General features: G+C 51.3%; 2 protein-coding genes across 2 annotated transcripts; one reads left to right on the forward strand and one right to left on the reverse strand.

The window, feature by feature from the left end:
• Positions 1-35: 35 nt before the first annotated feature.
• LOC121592682 (midasin) lies at positions 36-18,483 on the reverse strand. Its single transcript, XM_041914346.1, has 7 exons — positions 18,225-18,483; positions 17,877-18,127; positions 15,360-17,808; positions 10,896-15,297; positions 1,296-10,830; positions 428-1,217; positions 36-342 (listed from the first exon to the last, which is right to left on the reverse strand). Exons 1-7 carry the CDS (start codon positions 18,315-18,317, stop codon positions 160-162), a joined length of 17,703 nt encoding a protein of 5,900 aa, XP_041770280.1. The 5' UTR covers positions 18,318-18,483; the 3' UTR covers positions 36-159.
• A 324-nt stretch (positions 18,484-18,807) lies between these two features.
• On the forward strand, positions 18,808-23,213 carry LOC121592689 (zinc finger protein 271-like). The gene is made up of 2 exons (XM_041914380.1): positions 18,808-19,295; positions 20,214-23,213. The coding sequence occupies exon 2, from the start codon at positions 20,230-20,232 to the stop codon at positions 22,579-22,581; it is 2,352 nt and encodes a 783-aa protein (XP_041770314.1). The 5' UTR covers positions 18,808-19,295; positions 20,214-20,229; the 3' UTR covers positions 22,582-23,213.
• Positions 23,214-23,221: the final 8 nt, after the last annotated feature.

Here is a 23,221-nt window from a genome sequence, read left to right on the forward strand (position 1 = left end):
GATAAGAATTAAAAAAAAAACGCTAGTCGTACTACTATCATTCAGAGTTCTTGTTTATTAACGAATTATTTTAATCCCTGCCAACCATACACATAGCATGTGTAACTAGTTTTAACATTATCCTACACCATCGAATCAACTTATAGTTTCTTCTCTACATTATTGTTCACTATTGACTAACTCAAACCATTGTCTCATGGCATCGCTCAGTACCATCGGCAGCTGACCCAAATCCCTCACGATTACGTAGTACGGGAAGGGGAACACGTCCAGGTACGATTGCATGACGATCTGCGAACTGTCCTCTGTGAACAACGGCACTCGAACATCCATGATTGAATGCTGGTAAGAAAAAAAAGTAGAGAAAAACAATATTTCATTAGCTAATTCTAGATGCAAGACATACATTTCCTTCACTCTTCCCTACCTTATTATCCGGATTATCGATGATGATGTACACGATAAAGATCCTCTGCAGTCTGGCCAGCTTCACTGCATTCTTCACCTCCTTCTCTCCCTCGCTGTATATGTTCCGACCATCGCTCAGCACCAGCAGCAAATGCTCAAACACTCCATTCTCCGACGCCGATGCGTCCTCCGTGCTAAACGTTCGCACAAACTTTAGCAGCTCCGCAATGCGACTCTGATTCTGTGCAAAGTTCAGCGCACTAATCAGCTTCGGTCCATCGAACTGATCCGAGTGCTTTAGCAATATGCGTGGCTTCTCGCCGAACGACATCACGTTCAGCCGACCACTCTCAAGCAGGGACAACGCTTGCGACACCAACGATATCGCTTGCAGTGTGAGGTCCTTGGAATTGTTGTGATCCATCGACTTCGAGTCGTCGATCGCGATCGTAATCTTGTAGTCTCGCTGGGCCGGTTTCGTCCTGCGCAGCCAGATCTTATCCTTGCGGAACTGCGACGCAATGTAGGGGATGATTTTCTTCATATTTATCCGCCGTCCCGTTCGATAGTCTCCCTTTAGCCGGGTGCACTTGGTCGGCTCCAGAATCAGTCGCAACTGTTCGCAAAGATCGCGCGCGCTGGGCAACATTTTGTGCGATATTTGCTGCCACTGTTCGAAGGCTTCGTGGTCAACCGAACCGTCCTGCAGTACGGACGTTTGCATTTCCGTTTCCACCATCTTGCGCATTTCGAGCAGCTCGCTTGTGGTAGGATCGTCCGGCAGCGTTATATCGTGCAGAATTTCAAATCTGTAAAGTGTATAAATACAAACATGGAAATGGATCAGTACAAACGGTGTTACCTTGTACAAATCCTGTAATACTTACATCGTATGCGCCACTGTGTCGTCACCTCGTGCTACCGTTGCCGTGGGAACTATTTCACCCTCCACCTCCACCTTTGTTTCGGTTTCCATCTTTTCCTTCAGCGCTTGCTGATCCTGTTTGGCCGGTTTGTCCTTTTTGTTTTCATTCTTCTCACTCTCCAGCAGTTCCCGCTCTTCCAGATCCTCTTCCTGCGGTTCATCGTCCTCTTCCTCCATCAGCTGATCGGCACACTCCTCTTCCTCGTCCTTCTTTTCCTCCTCCTCTTTCTCCTTTTCCTGATGCTGAACCTGCTGAGACTGTTCTTCCGTTGCGTTATCCATCGTGGTTTTGTCATCGCTCTTGGCATCCTTTACGTGCTGGAACTCATCATCAATATTCTCCTCTTCATTTGCATCTTCCTCCTTCTCTGCGTCCTCCTCCGGACGCTCCTCCCGGTTCATCTGTTCGACCGTTTTCAATCGCTTCTTTTCCGCACGATCCGGATCTCCCAGCGAACGGTCCTCATCGGTGTGGCCCTGTTTGCGGCGTTGCTCCTTTTGCTGCTGCTCTTGCTGCTGTTCCTTGCGGGTTCGTGTTTGCTTCGATTCCGCAATACCTCGATGGCCCTTATCCGATTGCTCGTTCTCGGCCTGCCCCGTACCTTCCTTGTCTTCGCCCGTATCCTGTTCGTCTAGCTCGTGCTCCTGTTTCGCTTCCGGCTTATCGTTGGCCACCTGATCGCTCGATCCCTTGTTCTCGGCATCCGGCATCGCCTCCACGCGATCCTCCTCGGTACGCTTATCGTGCGATTCATGGTGCTTTTCGTCTTCTTCTGCACGCTTCGACTGCTCCTCATCTTTCTTCTCTTCCTCTTCCTGCCCATCAGCTTCCTCGTCCTTCTTTTCTTCCTCCCCTGGGACTTGCTGATCGGCGTTCTCCTTGTTAGGATCTTCCTCCGGCACAGGAGGATCATCTTCCGCAAGCTTATTGACAGCATCCGGATCGGTTGGATCTTCTTCCTCGTCTGAAGATTCGACACCATTGTCGTTAGCAGGATTGTCTTGTTTGTTTTCCTCCTCGTCCTTGCCTTCCTCTTCCTCATTTCCCTCCTGCTCGCCTTCAGCGTTCTCTTTCATTGCGTCAATATCGAACGGATTTTCCTGCTCCTGATCGTCGCCGTCTTTCTGCTTTTCATTTCCATCCAAATTAAAGTCATCGTCCAAATCAAGCTCCTCCGGCTCCGGTGGTTCCTCCAGCTCGTTGTGATAAGGATTCTCATGCTCTTCCTCATCCTGACCGTCCTGGTCGTCCATGTCGTTGATGTCTTTAGGGCGCTTCTGTTTTTTATCATCCGTCGTTGGAGCTTCATCAATTGCATCCATTCCATCGTCCTGCTGATTTTCGTCGCCCTTCTGCTGTTTATCCTTTTCCGCGCCAAGATCATTATGCCGTTCGTCCTTTTCGTTTGTCCCGGTTCCGTCCTCCTCCTCCATGCTGTTATCATTTTCCTCCTCTTCCGGTTTTTCCTCATCATCTCCCCAAATCTGATCGTCCAGCTTCTCTGCCCCTTCTTCAGTTTCACCCATCTGCTTATCGATGTCCTCGTCTTCATCCTTTTCTTCCTCCGAATCCGAACCTTCCGGCCGTTCCATATCCTGCAGCTTTGAATCGAAATCTTCACTCATATCGATTCCCTTCTCCTCCTTGTTATCCTTGTCTTCCTCCTCCTTCTCCTTTTCCGTGCCCGGCTTTCGCGCGTCATCGAGCTGATCTTCGCTCTCAATCTTGTGCGACGCATCCTTTTCGCCTTCTCCATCTTCGAAGCCAAACTTTTCACCCTTATCACCATCGTTGTTCTGATCGCCCTCCTGTTCCTGAGCTTCCTCGCCCAGCAGATCCTTCGGCACACAGAAACCTTTCGTTGCCAGCTCGATGAAGACGGTAAGCATGACGGAAAGCATTTTGGTGCATATCTTGTGCGCACCCAGCTGCTGTATCAGATAATACTCGACTAGCAGGTTGTACTGCTCCAGAATCGGTATCAAACGGGTGAGCTTTAGGATCAGCGTGCGCAATCGTGCGCTCTCGGTGGATGTTAGTTCACCGGCCGTTTCATCTAACTGCGCTAGCAAGCCGTGCAGCTTGCCTACCACCTTCGATATGTTAAGCGTCTTAAGATCACTCAACAGATCAGCATTGATCTTTTGCTTCAGATGTTGTTCCTGGAGATTGTAGCCCGATTCATCCTCCTCTTCATCGTCGCCACCTTCAGCATTATTTCCATCGTCTGCTTGTCCATTTGTTGCTTCCTCATTCTTATCCGCGGTCTCGGGAACAATCTCAGAATATTTCTTGTAGATCGTTTGCATCGCTATCAGCAGGGAGTGGATGATGTTTTCGATTTCATTATTCACGCTATCTTCATCGTACGAACCATCGAGCATGTTGCTATCTTCGGCAGATCGTGACGCCATGACATCTTTCTCGTACTGTTCAAACCGATGCAGCAATTCAACAACAGAATGACCGTACACTGAGCAGTTTTCTTCCATTTCAACACTTCCCACGAACTTAAACGCATCCTTCAGCGAAACCAGCTTCTCTCGTACATCGGCTAGCTTCTGTTCCAGCTGCACAATACGATCACGCATACAGTAAGCATCACCGACGGTTTTTTCCAGCTCTACATTCAACTCAACTGTCTGTTTGAGCGCATCTTGCGTCAGTTTCGCAATCCTTCCGAACTCCGCCGAATCACGATAGTAACATCCATCCGACAGGCCAGTTGGACCGTTGCCTTCCAGCAACTGCAGCTCATCATCCGCTTGCTTTGGCGCAGCAGCAAGTAGCAGTTTGAATTGTTCCAACACTAAACGTGCGTCCAAGGCGCAACGTCCCACAACGTCCAACCGCAGGCGATATTCCCCGAAGCGTAGTCCGCAGTCATCGTTCGACGATTCTTCCTCGAGACAGATGTTCAACTGATACAGGTTGGCTATAAGCTCTCGCAACTCGAACACATTGCCAACCATTTCTGACAATGCTTTCCGCTGATTCTGTACCGCCAGGAACATGTCGATCGAGAAACCCTTGATGCGATCCACATTGATAGGTCCGGCTATATCGGGATCGGGTTGCAGCATCACCTTCGACAGCAGCTTTATCTTAAACACACACTTGGCGTAGTACAGATTAAGCTTATCGTTCAGGAACACGATGTGTTGGTCTACCTTGCGGTACCTCGAACCATGCGTCAGCAACTCCAAACTGAATGGTTTAATTGTTGGATCAACCGGATCAGACCCACCGATTGCTGACTCAACCAATCCCGTCCTGTAGCTCAGTCCAAGCACGGTGAGGGTTTTGTAAAAGTCCGACAGTGCTTTCCGCTTCTGGTTCAGGATCTGCTTGGCCTGGGACTTCTGCTTCGGCCGTGGCTGAGTACGATCCACCTCCAGGCCACGCAAATACTCGATTGTTTCAATCTGCTCGTGCATAAACGAGTCCAGACCGTACACCAATCCCGGGAACGGTGCGTGCAGGATCGCTTCGCGACAAACGTTGCGGGCCGTCGTGAAGAATCGATCAATCTTCTGGAACAGCTGCACCGAACCTTGCTGACTGCTGCCGCTAGTGTTCAGCGCTCCGTCCGCTCCGTCCGCTTTGTTAACCGAAAACCGCTCCATTAGCTTCCGCGGAGCCATGAAACTCTTCACATCGACCATGTAGTACGTCACCTTCGCCTCAGACCGCAACACCTTCACCTTCTGCTCATCGGCATCGTTGATTTCCCGTGCCGGATCTTTGGGGCAAAATATGGGCGCTACTCGGGTTGAGATTTCCGTCTCGAACTCCTTCAGGAACTTGTGCAACTGTCGGTGCACCCGGCCAATGTTGTTACGCATGCTGAAGTACGACAGATCCTTGTTGAACGATTCGATCTTAACAAAGTCCTTCAGCTTCTTCTCAATCGGAACCCGCTTGGTGCGTATGTGCTCTTCGATTTCCTCCGCAAATTGGCCAAAGTACATGTGAATGTTGTACAGTGCTGCTATCAGCGTGTCCCGCTTGGCTTTGTCACACCCGAACTGCTCTTCGCTGAGATAGTGCAGGTACTGCTCGAACGATTTCATCACACGAAGCCGCAATCCGTACTCCGCATAGTTGGACGATTCCATGAACTGTTTCAGGACCTTTATAACATCCTCGATTGTTACTCCGGATTCCTCCTCCTCCTCCACCTCCTCGTTCATTTCCTCTTCGTCCAGCAGTTCCTGTTCGCCGTAGCACTTTTCTACCTTGTTGTAGTCGAGCAGGTGGCTCAGCTTACCCTTTCGTTTTGCTCCCACCTGCAGATACTCGTGCAGAAGGTTGTACATGAAAAACCAGTAACGGTACGCCTTGGAACGGACACGATCCAACGTTCGCGACAGACACTCGCGCCAGTATTGCAGCTCCATACGCATCCAGCGGTGAATGTACTCCACCACCTCCCGCTCCAGATCGCGCATGTTATTTGCTCGATGGGCGACCCCATTCCATTCGTCCATCTTTTGGCGCAGCAATTGCAGCCCTGTGCTGAATCGAACAATCGGAGCAGTCGACGGAAGGCTCAGAATGCGCTTCATGATCAACAGAATGTCGTTCAGCACGGCATGGTCCGGCCATTCCTGCAGTAACTCCTGCACACGTGCTTCGACGGTTTGCAACACCTTCACACACTGCAGCACCTCCGGGATGTTGGCGTCGGTGTAGAAATTGTATTTGGTCGCATGATAGGTTCCGCCCTTAGTTTTGTGCTCTATCTGGCTCACTTCCATCTGATCGTCATAACGCTCCTGCAGCAACCCGACCGCCAAACTCAGCGCACCGTATGCAATCTCGTCGAACTCGCTGCCGATGGTGGGTTCATACTTGCGTGCGATTTGGTTGAAAATTTCCAGCTTCGTTTCGAACGGTTTTACAAAGTCCATTGTCACGTTTTCACCCTCATTTGCCGACGTTACGCCAGGATGGTAATAGTACGATCGGGTATGCTTTGCCATCAGCAAAATGAAGCTCTCGCATATCAAAGCATAATCCTCGTCGCCTATCGTGTCAGCCGGTTTCTCCTTGCGTGCCGGCGCTTTAATGATTTGTTCCAGCGTATCGTTCTGTATGAACTCGGCAAAGTCTTCATCGACGTAGTTGGGGAACATTTCACTGATCTCCCGTTGCGCTACGACGTCCTCGCTTTCCTCGTCACAGTGCGACTTGGTAAGGTACAAGCTGTCCTCCTCCTCCTGTCGTTTCCGGCGCAGATGCTCCTGCTTCTGCCACACCTGATTGCAGACGTTTACGATACGATCGAGCTCGGCAAATGATCGCTCACCGACGATCCGTTCTACGGTGATCCTGTTCAGTACCTCCTGCAGACGGGCTTTCAAGAGCCGGAAGTATGACTGCTCCGGCTGTGATAGCTTCTCCATCACTGAGTAGATGTTCACCTTATGACGGTCGTCGAACAGCTCGAGCGGCTTCGCGCAAGGGAACTGTATGAACTTGGCCAACATCTTTCTCAGTGCACGGCCATCGTTCAGATCGTAGAACGCTCCATTTGGTTTCTGCTCTATTGTCACTCGCTTAGCACACAGACAGTGCCGCAGTCCATTCAATCCGTATCTAAATGTAGCGATTGCATTGCAAAGCGGGGCTATGAAGTCACGGTAATAGGCAGAGTAACGCTTCAAGGTATGATGCTCAAACTGCAGTGCAATATCGTTCCATAGATCGATTTGCGAAACTAGCTCGGATACCTTCAACAGGAAGGCTTGTGTATGATTTCGATTATTCAACACATTTTGCATATCCACGACATAGTCCAGACACTGAACCGTTGACTTCACGAGCGCCCCAATCGTAGCAGGATGGCAGCAGGATAGAAGGAAATTGTTCACATCTCGCACCAGCTCGGCATACAGCACTTCATTTTCCGGGCGTAGCGCTACCTTGCGAGTTAAATGCTGCTCCTTGCCCTTTAATCGTTCCATCTCGGCAAGGAACAGCCGACGGTAGTGTTCACCAAGTTGCCGATAGTTCATCGTCACTGCCATACAATCGTACGTGCGAACAAGCGTTTCCAACAGTTCGATGTCTTCTTGTAGATAGCGTTTCTTCACACGATTCTTTTCCACTGGATCCAACAACGGCATGAATACGTACAAATTCATCTCCAACGCTCCGGTAAGCGTACGTATTAACGAACCCATGTGCCAGTCACGATCACGATCCTCTCCTTCATCCTTCTGTCCGTTGACTTGGTCTCGATATTGGCGTAAAAGTTGCGCAATCGCAAGGAAGTCCTTTACAAATGCATGTGAATCATCTTTCACTACCTCACTTTGTTGCACAATGTAATCGAGTTCCTTTAACAGTTTTCCAGCGACAGTGGTAGCTAGCTGTAGGTTGCTGCTTTCCGCTCGATAATCTTTCGAAAGCACGCGCGTGTTGCTCCACAAAATCGTAGCTATCGTGCTTAGTGTAGTGCGCCAGTCGGGTAGCTCTCCCAGTCCTGTTACTCGGAATCCACACGATCCTTTGCCTACGAGAATTGCCAGGCAGTTCATCGTGAGCAGTGCACCACGGAAGCTGCTTGTGGCCGTGTCTGCCGCATCCATCTCATGGTTGTTGTGATGCATTGCGTACACCTCCTCACTGTCGACGTTGTGGCAAACGCTGCGTTGGATGCTCAGCGAACCTAACTCGAGCCGTTCCAGCGTACTGCACACCTCATGCCAGTACGTGCTGAGACTGCGGTACAGCTGTGGCGGCACACTTGTGAGCAGTTGCTCGAACGGAACTTCATCGATCAAATCCAACATCGAACTAAGTGCATTCATTGCTAAACGATGTTCTTCATCCGTTTGTGCTTTGATCGCACTCAGTGCATCGATGCCTAGGGAGCGTATGTTCAGCACAAAGTCCATCCGTATCTTATCCTGTTGTTTTCGGGCACGGGACGCCAACAGCACCTTGTACACAAAGTATTCCAGCAGTGGCAAGCGTTCCAGCTCGTACCTGGCCGCAGTAGGAAGACATTCTTGCTGTGGGAGCGATTTTGTATTCTGCTCAAACGAACAAATCGCATCGATGACATGCTGCAAATCTTGCTCCTTAGTTTCTTCGCCCCTAGTGCCGTTGTGGGATGCAATCAATTTGTAGTATCTCTTCAATGCTTCCGCATTCCGGCCATCGATCAGGGGGAAATCGCAATTATTCGAATTATCTTCCTCATCTTCATCAACCCAAGCACAATTACGACGGTTAAACATCTTGGCCAGCAGCGAACGCTTCAGATCAACCGTCTTTACATCATTCAGTAAAGTCACACGGCGCTGGAACTCTGCGTACGTATGGCGTTTGTTCAGGTTTGGAATCAATCTTAGCTCATCAGCCAACCCCGCCAGCTTGATAAACTTATCAACCTGTTCGGCACTGTACAGCGGTAGGTACTCGAGGAATCGCTTTCCATATGCCTTACGAACCTTCAGCAAAGGATGGGTCAGCTCAGTAATGGATTGGCGAAGCACTTTTCGTACATCGCTTCCATTCTCTGCCGGGCCGTGTTCTAGCAAGCTGAGACAGTGTTTTTCGACCCATTGGAAATGCAGCGTAAGATTATCCATCAACCCAGCCTTCAGCTCCTTGTTCTCGTACATCTTGCGGTGTGAAAGATCGATTAACCGATTCAACCATTGATTGGACAGGATCAATCTAACGTACAGCTCGTCACTCATCGGCGTGTCGTGCAACGTTTTCACAACCATCGTACGGTAGTTCGTAAGAAAATCGTACAACATGAGCAACAATCCATTACCAATTCCATCGTTGATCAGCTTATCGTGGACGGCCTTCGAGTAGGACAGTAGATCGATCTGGCTTAGCTTTGTAACCGAGTCTATGACGACCGGCGAAAGGATTGTATTGAGCAGAAGCTCGCTGCTAATCATCCGCGGGTCCAGCTCGCTGCTAGCTGCCAGATAATCGCGCAGTCTTGGGAATAGATTACGATTCCAGGGTAAATCTTCCGTTGTTGCTGCTGCTGCTGCTTGCGGTATCTGCTGCACTATTCCACATAGAATTTCATTTAACTCCACGACTAAATTCAGCACCTTGTCCATTGTCAGCTCTTCCTTTGATGATTCAACGCCATTTTCTTTAGGCTCACTTTTACAGTTGATTTCGCGCTCCGGACCCGTTGCCTGCGGTGCAAATTTAATGCCAGATGGTGCTGCGTCCCAAATTCGTTTGCGTTTTCCTTCCTCAACTTCTTCACCCATTCCAGTTATGTCCACTTGTATGCTATTTCCATTGCCGATTGGACGTGTAGAGTACTTCTGTTCCATTGAGTCCTTTTTCATTTGAACTGCTTCGCCGATCGCTTTACTTAGATAGGCTGCTCGCATTTCAATATCAGCACCAGTACTGATTTCGTACAAAAAGTAAAGCAGGAACTTTAAAGAACCTTTGTCTATTTTGTCTGCTCCAATAGACGCGAAGCGATTCGAAATGTCCGCCAACACACGCACACCATCCAGGCCTTCCGCGAAGCCACGAAGCAGCGCCAGGAACGGTTCGGCTTGCAGCTTAATGCGGGCCAGCTTCGTGAGACCTCCGGCAGAAAGGGTAACATTTTCAAACCGCACCGTGCTTCTTCTCACCACAACCGATTCGATCACCCTCTCGATCGTTTCCTTTAGCGCGTTCCGATAGAAGTCCAATCCAAACCCGAGAAGGTCCACATTCGAAGTGCGTACGTACACGTCCATCGCACTCAGCTTCAGACAGTCGGCGCTCCGTTGCATGCCCTGCTTCTGTAGATTCTGAGCCAGCAGCTGAGCGAAACGCACCAGATGTGCCACCCCGAACGGACTGAACTGCTCGGCCTGGCCGGAGCTGCTTCGTAGCTCCTTGTGGATCGACAGACAAGCCTCGATCAGGTAAGGTTCGTAGATACCGCTAGCAAACACTAGCCGTCTCAAATCGTCCTCTTCGTACACATCCCGGCCAGCGAATGCCAGCTCAATGCAACGATTTCTCATCGCACGCGAGATTTCTCCATTCTTCGGATCCAAGGTGAGGAACGCTTGGAAGTTGTGATGCCGCTGAACCACCTCCGTTGCCATCTCGTCATCTCCGGCAGCGTCCGTCTTGACGGTACCTTTCTCCGAAATCATCAGCGTACCGTTTGGCTCGAACACGGGATTCAACCGATCGAGCACGGCGGACGAGCATAGGTTCACGTGCTCCAGGCAAATGTGTTGTCCGGTGCGAAGACATTTCACCACCTTCGAATCAACCCACTCGAAATGGCCGCCTGTGTTGAGCGTCTGAACCTGGCGGGAGAGATACTCCAACTTTTCCAGCACTTTCGACATGCCGCTGAGGCGATTGATTGGGACGTTCGATCCTCCGTGCTGGCCCAGCACACTGATGGCATTCTGGAGTGCACTTAAACGCTTGCGAAAGAGTACCATCTCCCCAGTTTGCAGCGGGCTGGTAATGTTCCCAGTGAATGCTAAAATAGACAAATATATAATTAATGCTTTTGTCACATGACTTTACGATGTGCTTTCCACTTACCAGCAGCTCCTTCACTCAGCTTCTCGTACTTCTCCCAGCATTGTAACAGCGTTAAGACAGCTCCTCCCTTTGCCAGCCCAGCCGTACGCTCCTGCAGCAGCAATTCACGCACTCTCTTCCTCAACGTACCCTCCACAAGTGTGGCCATATCCTCCAGATGACGGTTGAAATCGAACTGCTGAAAACTTCCCGTCACCGTGTCGTCGATCGTGTCCACCTGATAGAGCGTATCGGCCAGCGTGGAATGGAGAGCGATCAGCTTCGTTTTACCACAATCACTGGGACCACACAGGATGATTGGTTTCTCCAGCTGCACACACTCTGCTACACTCTTCAGCAGCTCCAGCTGACTGGCAAGCACCAGCGTCGAGGTACCACCGGCCGCCGTTGTCGATTGCTGTTTGACCGCAACCAAAGGAAGCTCGCCTGCATCTTCCATTGCCGCACCCTTCTGCAGCACAATGTCGGCGAGATACAGCTTATCATCCGTCCAGTAAAGGCCAATGTCTTGCGAGATCCGCTCCAGCTCATCGCCATCGCAATGGAAAATGTCCGAAAATGCGGTCACGATGTAGCGTTTGTCTAATTCTGCCCGCATCCTCTGGTAGTACACTAGTTTCATCTTTTCGAACAGTACTACCAGCAGCTGATGTTTCAAGCTTCCTCTCAAGTCCTGCCCATGTTGTGGCACTACAAATCCACAGCGCTCACTGAAGAATAGCTCGCACCAGCGAAGGATATCACGAAGATTTGCCTCGAATGGACCACCTTTGTAGCCGAATTCCAGGTTCGTCAAGCCGTTTTCCAAACGTTCCGAGAACAGAACCATCCGCTCCGCAAGGTCAAACTTTAATCCTTCGTTGTGGTCCGGGGTCCGTTGCTCGAAGTAGCTTACGGCCGACGATTGCAACATCTTATCAGATCCTTCACATTCCATCAACCGCTCACCAAGCGCATTGAACTGCTGCTTATACTTGCCCTCAACGACGTGTAATAGATCCCGACGTTCGAGTTTTCTCAGATACACCTTCGTGAAACGGTTCAGGAAAGATTGCGGCAAACCCTTACGACCTCCACCTTGGCGGAGTGGATTCTGTGCCGCAAAGATGCGTGTCCTCTTGCCCAGATGGAACGTTTTGTTCAGCTCCGCAATGTACACCTCACCACGATGATCTAGGATGGCGTTCAACCCTTCCAGCACACTTTGCGGAGCCAGGTTCAGCTCGTCCAGCAGTATCCAGGTGTTGCGCTGCGCCTTCAATGCAGCTAGCAATGGTCCATCGCGCCACACAAACGAACCCAGCGTCGGTCGTGAGTTGCTGTCGGGATTTGCACCTTCCGATACCTCGAGCGATCGATCGTCCGCCGGCAGATCGGTACCGAACAGATCGGCCAAATCCGTATGCTCGCACAGATTGATACGCACGACATCGTAGCCAATCTCTCGAGCAAGACTTTCCACTAGCGATGTTTTACCCACTCCTGGGGGACCTTCCAGCAGGATGGCTTTATCGAGACTCAGCGCAGACAGCAAACGGAACAGATTGCGCTGCGTCGTCGGTGCGGTAAACATGAACTCCGTACTGCGCCGATTGGACTGATGCTCGCTTGGGTCCAGCTCGATGTAAAACGGATGAATGCCGAAGCGACTTTCCGTTGCGGTGATCACAGAAAGCCCACCCGAACTTGTCGCCTGCTGATCATAGTCAACCATGTTTATCTTGCCGTCCCACTGAAGCAACTCCTTCATAAGCGCCATCAACGAGCGTCGCATCTGCCGTCGAATGGACACAATTTCATCGTACGTCTCGTATGGCAGCATTTCCAGCGAGTCGAGGAACACCGTTTCCAGGCCATAAATCAGTGCCTCCGGTAGTCCCACCCGGGCAGCATTCTTTGCCACGAATCCAACCCACGCCAGCACGTCACGAATACTAAAGTTGAGCTTTTCGATCGACTGCTTCAGCTGTTGCACCTCTTTCACGATCACTCGTGCGATCGGTGTCATTGATTCGCTTGCGACTGGGAACGCCGCACTGCTCGCCATCACCAGGCGACGCAGTGTGTTCTCCGCTATGCGCGTCAAATCATCCTCCGAATCCGTTGCCCGGCACCAAATCTCCGTCAGTCGGTTACGCAGGGCGGGTGAGAGTTCCTTCTTTCCGAAGTCACCACCAGGGTTCATCGTAGCCAGAAACTGGAACCCTTTCGTTGCCGTAATTACAAACCCATCGTTGGTCTGCTTACCCTCTGGCGTTGTACCGTCCGCAATGGCACCCGTTGCTACGCCGCCCTTCTCTGCCAGTAGCAGTGTGCGCTCGGGTTCTAGCACACAGTTCAAGCGCTCCAGCACGGAATCTTCTGCGAGCGAAATTTCATCGGCAAGGAAAAAGCCTCCCTCCTGCATGGATTGTACCAGGGGACCATCGGACCATTCGAACAGCTGATGTTTCTTCTGCCCGACCGGCGGCACGCCATCCTCATCCATCGCATCGCTCTGATCGGACCGATACGGACGCAATCCTCCCAGAAAGTCGGCTCCCTCCGTATGCATGTGGCAGTTTAAAATGCGCAGTGTTCTACACTGCAACGACGCCAACAGCTGGCAAACGGTCGTTTTTCCACACCCAGTTGGACCGACGAGCAGCACTGGCTCGTTAAACTGCAAAGCTTTCGCCGTCAGTACAGCCATTCGACGCATATCAAACGTCCACACGATTCCTTGCGTACCGGGTCGGTTTTCCACCAGGGGAGCGGGCTCGCACAATCGCTCCAAAAAAAAGCGCGTCACTTTCGACGTTTGCTTGGACAGGCTAAACAGAGCGTCTTCCTCGACCCGTTTGCGGAAGTGGGTGAACAGTGCTTCACGGATGATCTCCGTCTCGTACGAGCTGCGTACCTTCGACGAAAGCACCAGATACCCTTCGTCGATAAGATGTTGGTTCCAATCGTAGCCTCTTTCATCGAGCAGCGTTGGATCGGCGTACGTGTACCGGTTGCCCCAGCGGAACAGATCGCGCAGCGTAAAGTTCTGCTTGGACGTTGTGCTGCGGCGGTTTAGCTGCAGGTCCGACATTACCTTCACCATTTTCACGGCATACGATCGTGGTATGCGGCAGCGCTTCTCCAGAATTACCTCCAGCTCCGGTTTAGGAATGTCCGAGAAGTGCAGCTCGATGAAGCGATTTTTGAACGCACGCGAAAGCATCTTACGGCCACCGTACAACCCTGGCGGGTTTTGTGTGGCAAAGAGCATAAAATTAGGATGCGCCTTCACCACCACCTGCGTCTCTGGGATGAACAGCTCGCGATTATCGTCCAGCACGCGGTTCAGCGCTTCCAGGATGTCACTTGGTGCGAGATTAAGCTCATCCAGAATGATCCAGTATCCGTTGCGCATTGCCTCCACCAGCACACCCTCCTTGAACGTCAGCTTGCCGGTCACGTCGGCCACGTACGTACCGATGTACTCCTGCAGATCCGTGTGCTCGTGATTGTTGATTCGCAGGCACACGTTACCGCTCCGTTTTGCAATGTACTCGATCAAGCTCGTTTTACCGGCGGACGTTGGGCCTTGCAGCAGCACCGGCAGCCTTCCGATCGAGATGATTCGTGCCAGATCGCGCAGATTGTCACGCACACTGTCCGTCAGGATGTAGCTCGTGCACTCCTGTACCTCTCGGGGACCCTGCTCAATCCAGTAGCCTTCGAAATCGAGCTGTTTCTCCGCATTCTCCTTCGGGCGCGGTATTGGTGCGAGTTTTTTCAGCACCACTCCGGTACTATCCTTCGGTAGTAGCGTCTGCCGAATGTACGCCAGTACCGTGGCGTGTGATTTCAGGTCCAGCTGGGTGAGGAAACTGATACAGAACGCTTCGTACAGGTTGCGTTCGATCGAACCGCACAGATTCTTCCCACTGATCGAGAGCGCACGGCACAGTGTACGCAGCGAAAACACGGGCCTATTACCGAGACCATCGTTCAGCTCCAGCTGTGCCATCGCACGCAGCCGCCGGTAAAGCTTCACCGTGTTCATGATGCGTCCCTTCTGTATGCCCGTCGAGGAAAGGTAATCGTTCACGAGAATGAGCAAATCGTTCTCGGCCAAAAGCTCGTCCACGTAGTATTCGGTGAAGCGGTTACGAATGCCCACCGGCAGGTCCTTCTTACCCACGTCCGTGCTGGGATTCATGCAGGCGAAAATGCGAAAGTTCGGGTGTCGCTTCACGGGCGTGTAGTCTCCCCGCTCGAGCAGTACGATCGATCCATCCGGCTCGAGGATCGTCGACAGACACTCGAGCGTTTCCGTTGAGGCAAGATTAATCTCATCCAGCAGCACCCAGTCACCGTTCCGTATGCAGTTTACCAAAGAGCCGGGAATAAAGGCGAACGATACGTTGATCTAAAAGGAATAAATTACATTAAAAAGAGCTCTCCACACAGTCATGCCTCTAATATGCTTACCGAATTCTTCAACTGTGCATCTAACTTTCGTAGCTTTCCCTGTAAGATGTTCCATTTTTCACGCACATTTTCCTCTTTCCTATCCATCGCAACGGTCTGCTTCTGGCTGCCGCCCTGCACTGTCTTCTTCAACGATGCTTTTTCCGCTATTTTCAGCATCAGCTTCACGAGCACATCGTACTCTCCGCTGCCATAGCACATGGCCACGTTCGAAAGAAACTTTTCATTCTTCTGCGCGTTAAACGAACGCCGGAATAGGCTTTCAAACTCGTAGCGCAATGGTGTCACCACAAAGCCCAGATCGACCGGTTTGTATCCGCCCACCAGATCCGACACATCGGACTGATTGTTCATATTAACCACCACCAGCTTGTGGTGCGTTTGGTAGGCCAGATACTGTACCGAGCTCGTCTTACCCACGCCCGTTTCACCCACCAGCAGTATCGGTTCGTTTTGTGACACGGCCACAGCAATCCGTTCCAGCAGACACGACGCCGGTCGCGTGAAGGAAAAGGTCGGTGCCGGCTCGTTATATCCCGCACGGTGTTGCATCGTTTTCACCCGCGACGATGCATTGCGATCAAGCTTCTGGCGCTTGTTGAGAAAGTCATGCTCAAACTGATCCGACGCATCGGCATTGTTTTCATCGTTTGCTTCAGCCGGTAGCGAGCGCTTCAGCACGACTCTTCCAACACGAATTTCACTGCCTTCGCTCACCTCTACCGCCGGCTTGTACTCTTCGCAGAGATGATCGCAACGGCTCGGAAGGATTCCAATTTTCCCACCGATTCCTTTGACGAGCTTTGTCCGAACCGGACCATGCGGCACGTGTGAGCAGAACAGATCGACCGCGTTCTGAAACACAAAGTAGGCGCACTCGGCACTAGTTGCAGAAAACGACGGATCCGATCGACGACAAAGCTTAATCAGATCGCGCGTCGACACTAGGCGACGGTTGGAACCGGACGAAAAATGCATTACAGCTAGCTTTTCGCTATGCTCCTGCTGGAAACGGGGTAATGCGTCGTCCCCTCCAATGGTTTGGTCCAGTTCGCCGCCCCCTTGCAGATGGGGCTGCTCCAGCAACGCCAACTGTTCTGCAGTGAAGTTCTGATTGTCATCATCCGAATGGCAGCCGCTGGAAAACGTCAGATAAATGTCCACAATTCGCGTTGCCACCGTGCGTAGCTTCGGGTAGTGAATGCATATGATATCGCACAGCTCCTTCCTCGACAGTGGCACTATCGTAACAGTGCAAAGGTATTTCTCCAGCAAACTGTACGTGTTGCTGTGGGCCTGCGATGCGTTCGATTTAGCGCCGGAGCGCAACGTGACGAACAGCTGAAAGCCGGGCATCACGTGCAGACAGTCACGGAATCCTGGCACGCTTAGGTACCCGTTCTCGAGCAAGTTCGTCAGCACAGTGCACACGTCCTGCGTGGCGGAATCTAAATCCTCCAACAGCAACCAATACCCATACATAACGGCCTGCGTAAGTACGCCCGGTTGCCACACAAACTCGCCCGGCGTGTCCGTGCAGCGGTACTGACCGAGCAGGGTTTTACTGTCCGTCTGATCGCCTAGCTGAACACGGAGGAATCCACTTTTTGGTGCCTCCTTCTTCAGTGTCTCAACATCGATCTCGATTGTTCCATTGCCGTCCAGCTCGGCTTCCTTGGATCCGTTGCTATGCTTACGCTTTTTAGACAGCTCTTCCTTTAGCGCCTGCCGTTTACGCCGCTCGGCACCTTTCGGGGCTATTCTTCCGGTGGCTTTGGCAAGATACTCTACCAGCGATGTCTTACCACTTCCGACCGGTCCCGACAGGCAGATGGCTTTGCCCGATGACACACCGAGGGCAAGATTGCGTAGATTAAGCTTCGTAGAATTCACACTAACCACCAGCTCAGACTCGGACTCCGTCATGCGTTGGTAAAACTGAACATTATCTTTGTCGAAAATGGGCAGCAAAACATCGCCGACATTGGTCACGACATTGCTCTCGTACTGCCAAACGATTTTACCCGCACTGGTGGCGGAATCGTCTGTGTCGTTGCTCTCCTCAATCTGGCAATAGATGGACTCGTTCATGCGATCACTCTCCTCCAGCATCACCTCCACCGGTATTCCATCGTCCAGTGTGTTCAGGTCGGTCTGGGACATGCCGGCCACCATCGCCATTATTCGGTTGAGGTAGTACCTTTTTCGGGGACAATCTTTGCTTTCGTACTGTTCGAAAAATTCCGACCAATTCCATGCCGCACCATAGTAAACTCGATCCGCCATCAAATATCTGTAGCATGCCTGTATCACCTCCAAGCTCATGTCCCCCGGTTGATTGGTCTTTTGTTGCTGCTGTTTGCGTTGTTTCTCCTTCGGTTTGTAATCACTATCATCCACATCGCGAACGAATGGGGATGGATTTTTACGGAAAAATTGCGTCGAATACCTGGAGCAGAACAGCGATCATTAATTTTCAATAAAATCCGAATCACATAATATGCAGCTAACACTTACCTCAGCACATCCGGACAGAGCAATATCAACTTCGACAGGGCAATGCATTTCCTACGGTATATATGGTGGCCTGCTTCTTGCGTCGATGTTTTCTTCACGCCATTCGCATCTTCTTCCCGTTCGAACACGTTCGTGACGATCAGCAACAGTATGCTGCGGAACCGACGGCCGATTTCCTCTGTGTAGCGTGGATTTTCTAACAAATCACCCAGCACGGCACAAATATCGTCCATTTGTATGGAATTCAGCTTCTAATCGAGACAAACACGAATTATTGCCGCGAACATTCACATACAATGGGAAAACATTACACGTGCTGTGCACCCTACCGTGGGCAGCCACACTTACCCTTAACCTAGAAAATGGGTCCAACTCCTTGCACTGCATTTTCTCCCGCAAATGCCTCACATGGTGCAAAACCTTATCGCAATCAATCTCCATCGTGTCTAAACAGTTAACCCAACACAACGAAATACACTGAAAATACTGCGAAAGTGGAAAAAAGGTGTAAGTTTTGGAACTGCGAGCACACTGCACAACTTCGCCGACCGCTACTGAGACCGAAACATGTGCTTCTTGTCAAAAACCGCACCGCCCGCGTGCACGAGTTTGTAAATAAATGAAGAAACGTCATGTAAAGTACGTTTGTTTTGATTATTAGCCTGTAGCTGTGTGCGTGAAAGGGCACTTTTCCAGGGCTGCATTGGGCTGCTGACTCAAATTATTCCATTTACCGGCAACACAAACAGAGCGCTTGGTGACGAAATTTCTCTTTGTAGCACTTCTTAAAATGTTCTACTTCGGGGAAAATTCCACTTGCACTTGTTCGAAGCACGAAAACCTGTACAAAGCAGCCGAAAAAAGCCATCATGAGAGACACGGATAATCGGGTTGACAGTTTGAAGGGTGACGTTTATACTGATGCGTACCGTACTTGACAAAACATCAATCATCGCCAGCTTTTTCCTAGCTTCACACGGCCACTGTTTTGTCTTTGCTGCGGAAAACATCAATTTTTTGGGATTTGGAGCAAGCGCCCGTCCTTCTGTCCTGGTGTACAAGTTTAAGTTAGTGCCCCATGCAGTGAATAGCACTTCAGTTTGTTCAGTAATGTCCAACTTCCCGTAAAGTGCAGCAGCTTCGCGTAGTGCAGTAGTAGCAGCGAGACCACAGCAGCATCCAACGACAACAGCAAGAAAACATCCGACAATCGGTGTTGCAAGGAACGGATCCCGGATGCTAATTGCTAGTGAAAAAGTCCAATTCCACCCTTTGTTTCGTGTGATGAAGAAGAGCTCGAGCCTGATGTGGTATCGCTAGAGTGCCAAAGTGCATTGTGCAACGCGGAAGATTTCCTTGGATCCAGTTCCTCCTCCCCCCAAGACGGAAAGCTGAAACTCTACCAGGAAAGCGTACGAGGTAAGCAATGGGTGGTGAAAAATATCCTTCCGAAGGGGATTTCCCAGTCCAAACACATCAATCTGGCGATGCAGTTTAAAGCAAACAGGGAAAAGATCAGCAAACACCATATTCCGGATGTCTCTGCTGGGTTGATGCGGTGCGGTAAGCAAAGATCCTTAGCTATGGGTGTGCAAAATAAGGGCAATCTTCTCTATTTGGGAGTTGCGCCAGGATGCCCATTCTCCAATACGGTATCTGGAACCGCTCCAGAAAAGAAATATCCACCATCGGCACAGGACACGTCAAAAGAGGGCAAGAGAGAGAGAGCGTGAGGCAAAGGGAAGACGGAAGGGCTCCGGGGTGTAGTAAATGGTTATGGTTATTGATACTACCTTTTTGCGCGCCTCAGATTTGACGGTAACTGTGTGTGTGTGTGTGTAGCTGTGTGCCTGCGTGCGTACGTGCGTACACCCTCCACACAGTCGAAGGGCTCTCCGGTTTGCCCCGAAAGGCAATAATAATAATAGTAAATTTTAATGCTTTTTCATATTCACTTTTATGCGCGTTCACGGCGAAATTGCGAATAAAAAGAGAATTATGTGCCGAAGAGCAGCGGCTGGCTCCGGCGCTCCGGTACGGCATGGTGGCTTGCCTCGCTCGGGCGATAAGTAGGCGTAGAAGGCGGGGGTAGAGATAGCTAGGGAAATGTGTAACAATTGTTCCGTCCCGAGCGCCGTGACGGTACCACTAATTGGATGCTAGGAGTAGAACCGCCGCACGTAATAATATCGCACAGGTTTTAACGCTTCCCAACAGAACCCAATTTTCATCCCGCGGTGTGGTGTGCTGCACACGAATTAACGTACTCCTCCCGCCTTGCCACCCCCTGTCGAACCATTGGACCGTTGTTAATTTGCCTCTTCACCTCTTCCACAGCGCTCGCTCCCACCCGATGCTGGGCAAGTATGGCGAGGCGAGTTCCGGCTCGATGAAAAACCTGGAAAATGGACTGCGGGACCGCGTGCTCTACCATCAGAATATGCTAAGCATGAACCTGACGACCGAGTTTTACCACACTCCATTCCTTACGGCCGGCAGTGGTAGCAACGTGGAAACAGCTGCAATCGTAGTAGGCGCTCCCGCGCTGGCACAGTCGCAAAAGATGCTCAACAGTCTCGCATCCCCCTCTGGATTAGCCTCCTCCTCCTCCAGTTCCAGCACCTCGCAACAGCACGCCACTAATGGTGCAGCGCCGTCACAGACAGTCCCAAACAGTGTATCCGCTGCGCAGCAGTATCAGTGTCAACTCTGCCAGAAGTGTTTCATCTCGAGCGCGTTACTGGTGCAGCATATGAAAACGCACGACAATAATGGGTTTATTGCGGGGCGTGAGACCGCCGGCAGCTACGGCCAACAGCAACAGCAGCAGCAATCGGTATCGTCGGCCTCTTCCCCCGTGACAGCCGTGGCATCGAGCAGCAAAACTAGTCCGCCAGTCGCAACGCAGCACATCATCAAGAGCGAGTACATCGGTGGAACCGTAACGAACCAGTATGCGTACGGTATGGCCAAGCAGTTCGAGTGTCACATCTGCCACAAGTCCTTCATGACGATGGTGAACCTGAACCTGCACATGAAGATACACGAAAGTGCAATAAAGCCGCTCGCAGCGACTCACATGTACGCGGGCCAGGCAGGTCTTGCCGGCAACTTGATTGCCGGATCGACCGCGGGCTACCATCACGGCGGGCAGCATCACAGTCAGCTGTCGCAGCATCTCGCGGTTCAAAGCGCCAGCAGCAGTGCGGACGGGCTGTGCCAGATATGCCACAAAACGTTCAGCACGGCGGACCAGTTCGCGGCGCACATGAAGATCCACGAGAATGAGTTTAAAAATCGTGCGCTTTATCATTCCGGTAGTGCGAACGATGGTGGCGAGGGAGCGCCGGCACCGACCAGTAATGGGGCAGGCGTCGGAGACCATTTCTACACCGCGTCACAGCCGCCACATCACCATCTGGGTCATGCACCGCCGCATCTCGATGCTAGCAAGGGCCATCGGTGCCCGATTTGTCACAAAATGTCCAACAACATCATCGAGCACATTAAGCAGCACGAGGGTCAGCTGCAGGGCACGTCCGATGGGTCTGGTGCGGGGTATCTTCCTACGAACGATGATTCCCAATCGTCGCTGGAAGAAGACAGCGACGGTGGTGGTGGTGGTGGCGCTGGCGGGGACGAGAGCCTGCGAAAGCACGAGTGCTTGATATGCCACAAAAAGTTCTCCAGCTCGGGCAACCTGGCGATACACATACGGGTGCATTCGGGCGAAAAGCCGTTCCGATGCAGCGTGTGCGGCAAGGGCTTCATCCAGTCGAACAATCTGGCGACGCACATGAAGACGCACACGGGCGAAAAGCCGTACGCGTGCACCATCTGCGGCAAGAACTTTAGCCAATCGAACAACCTGAAGACGCACATCCGGACGCACACGGGCGAAAAGCCGTACGCGTGTACGATCTGCGGCAAGCGCTTCAACCAGAAGAACAACCTGACCACGCACATGCGCACGCACCAGCTGGTGTGCATGGTGTGCGGGGTGCAGTTCATGCATCCGATCGATCTGGCGACCCACATGAAGTTCCACAACGACGAAAAACCCTACATCTGCTCGGTGTGCAACAAGGTCTACCTGAACCTGGACGAGCTGACCGAGCACATGAAGAAGACGCACAACCAGGTAAAGCCGTACCGGTGCCACATCTGCGACAAAACCTTTACCCAATCGAACAACCTGAAGACCCACATCAAGACGCACATCTTTCAGGATCCGTACAAGTGTCAGGTGTGCTCGCGCTCCTTCCAGAAGGAGGATGACTTTTCGCAACACATGCTGGTCCACACGGCCGACAAGCCGTACGAGTGTACGTACTGCGGCAAGCGGTTCATTCAGTCGAACAATCTGAAAACGCACGTGCGCACGCACACGGGCGAAAAGCCGTACCGGTGCACGATCTGCGCGAAGCACTTTAACCAGAAGAACAATCTCAACACGCACATGCGCATTCACACGGGGGAGAAACCGTTCGAGTGTACCATCTGCGACAAGCGGTTCAATCAGTCGAACAATTTGAACAAACACATTAAAACACACGGCCAGGAGAAGGATCAGCAGCAGCAGCAGCAGCAGCAGCAGCAGCAGGCCCAGCAGCAGCAACAGCAGCAGAACCAACAACAACAACAACAGCAGGTTCAGCAACAACAGCAGCAGCATCAGCAGCAGCAGCAGCAACATGCGAGTTGACGTGAATTGGCAGCTTAAGACGGTTTTGCACTGTGTTTAAATCATACATCACCACTCCTCCCGTCCGTGTGACTCATTCTCTCTGGAGGGCGGGCATTATGTCTGTATGTAAGGCGCAACGGTTGTGCCAATAGTGTGCCATAAGATACGGACAGGAACAAACCCAGCATGCTGTGCCGTCCCTCGTAGAAAGGGGGCAGATATCCACGCTTGCCCCTGTGTTTTAGTGACAGTAACGAGACCGGTCATATTGTGAGCCCCATACTACTACTACTACCAGCTGCTCTCCCTATTCGCGATGTTGACCATCCCTCATCCCTTTGTGTTTGTCCGTTTTGTTCCTCGTCATCGTCATCGTCGTCGTCCTTGTGTATGTATGCTGGTTTTAATGTGTATCCTACTTTGATGAATGGTTTTTCTTCGGTTTCGTTTTAAAAGCAGCTATAACGTGTTATATTTTACATTGTTTAAACAGTTATCCGTCTGTGGGTTTACATTATTTCACGTACGCCCAAGCAGCGTACGCGCAACAGCAGCGTGACTGTGTGAACGCGTAGGGAAATGTAAAAAATATAAAACTAACTCCACAAACACATGTGAAGAGGGTTTTGTAAATAAACAACAAACAATAATCGAACGT

The sequence above is a fragment of the Anopheles merus genome, chromosome 2L (genome assembly GCF_017562075.2).
Source record: "Anopheles merus strain MAF chromosome 2L, AmerM5.1, whole genome shotgun sequence".
NCBI lineage: Eukaryota > Metazoa > Arthropoda > Insecta > Diptera > Culicidae > Anopheles > Anopheles merus.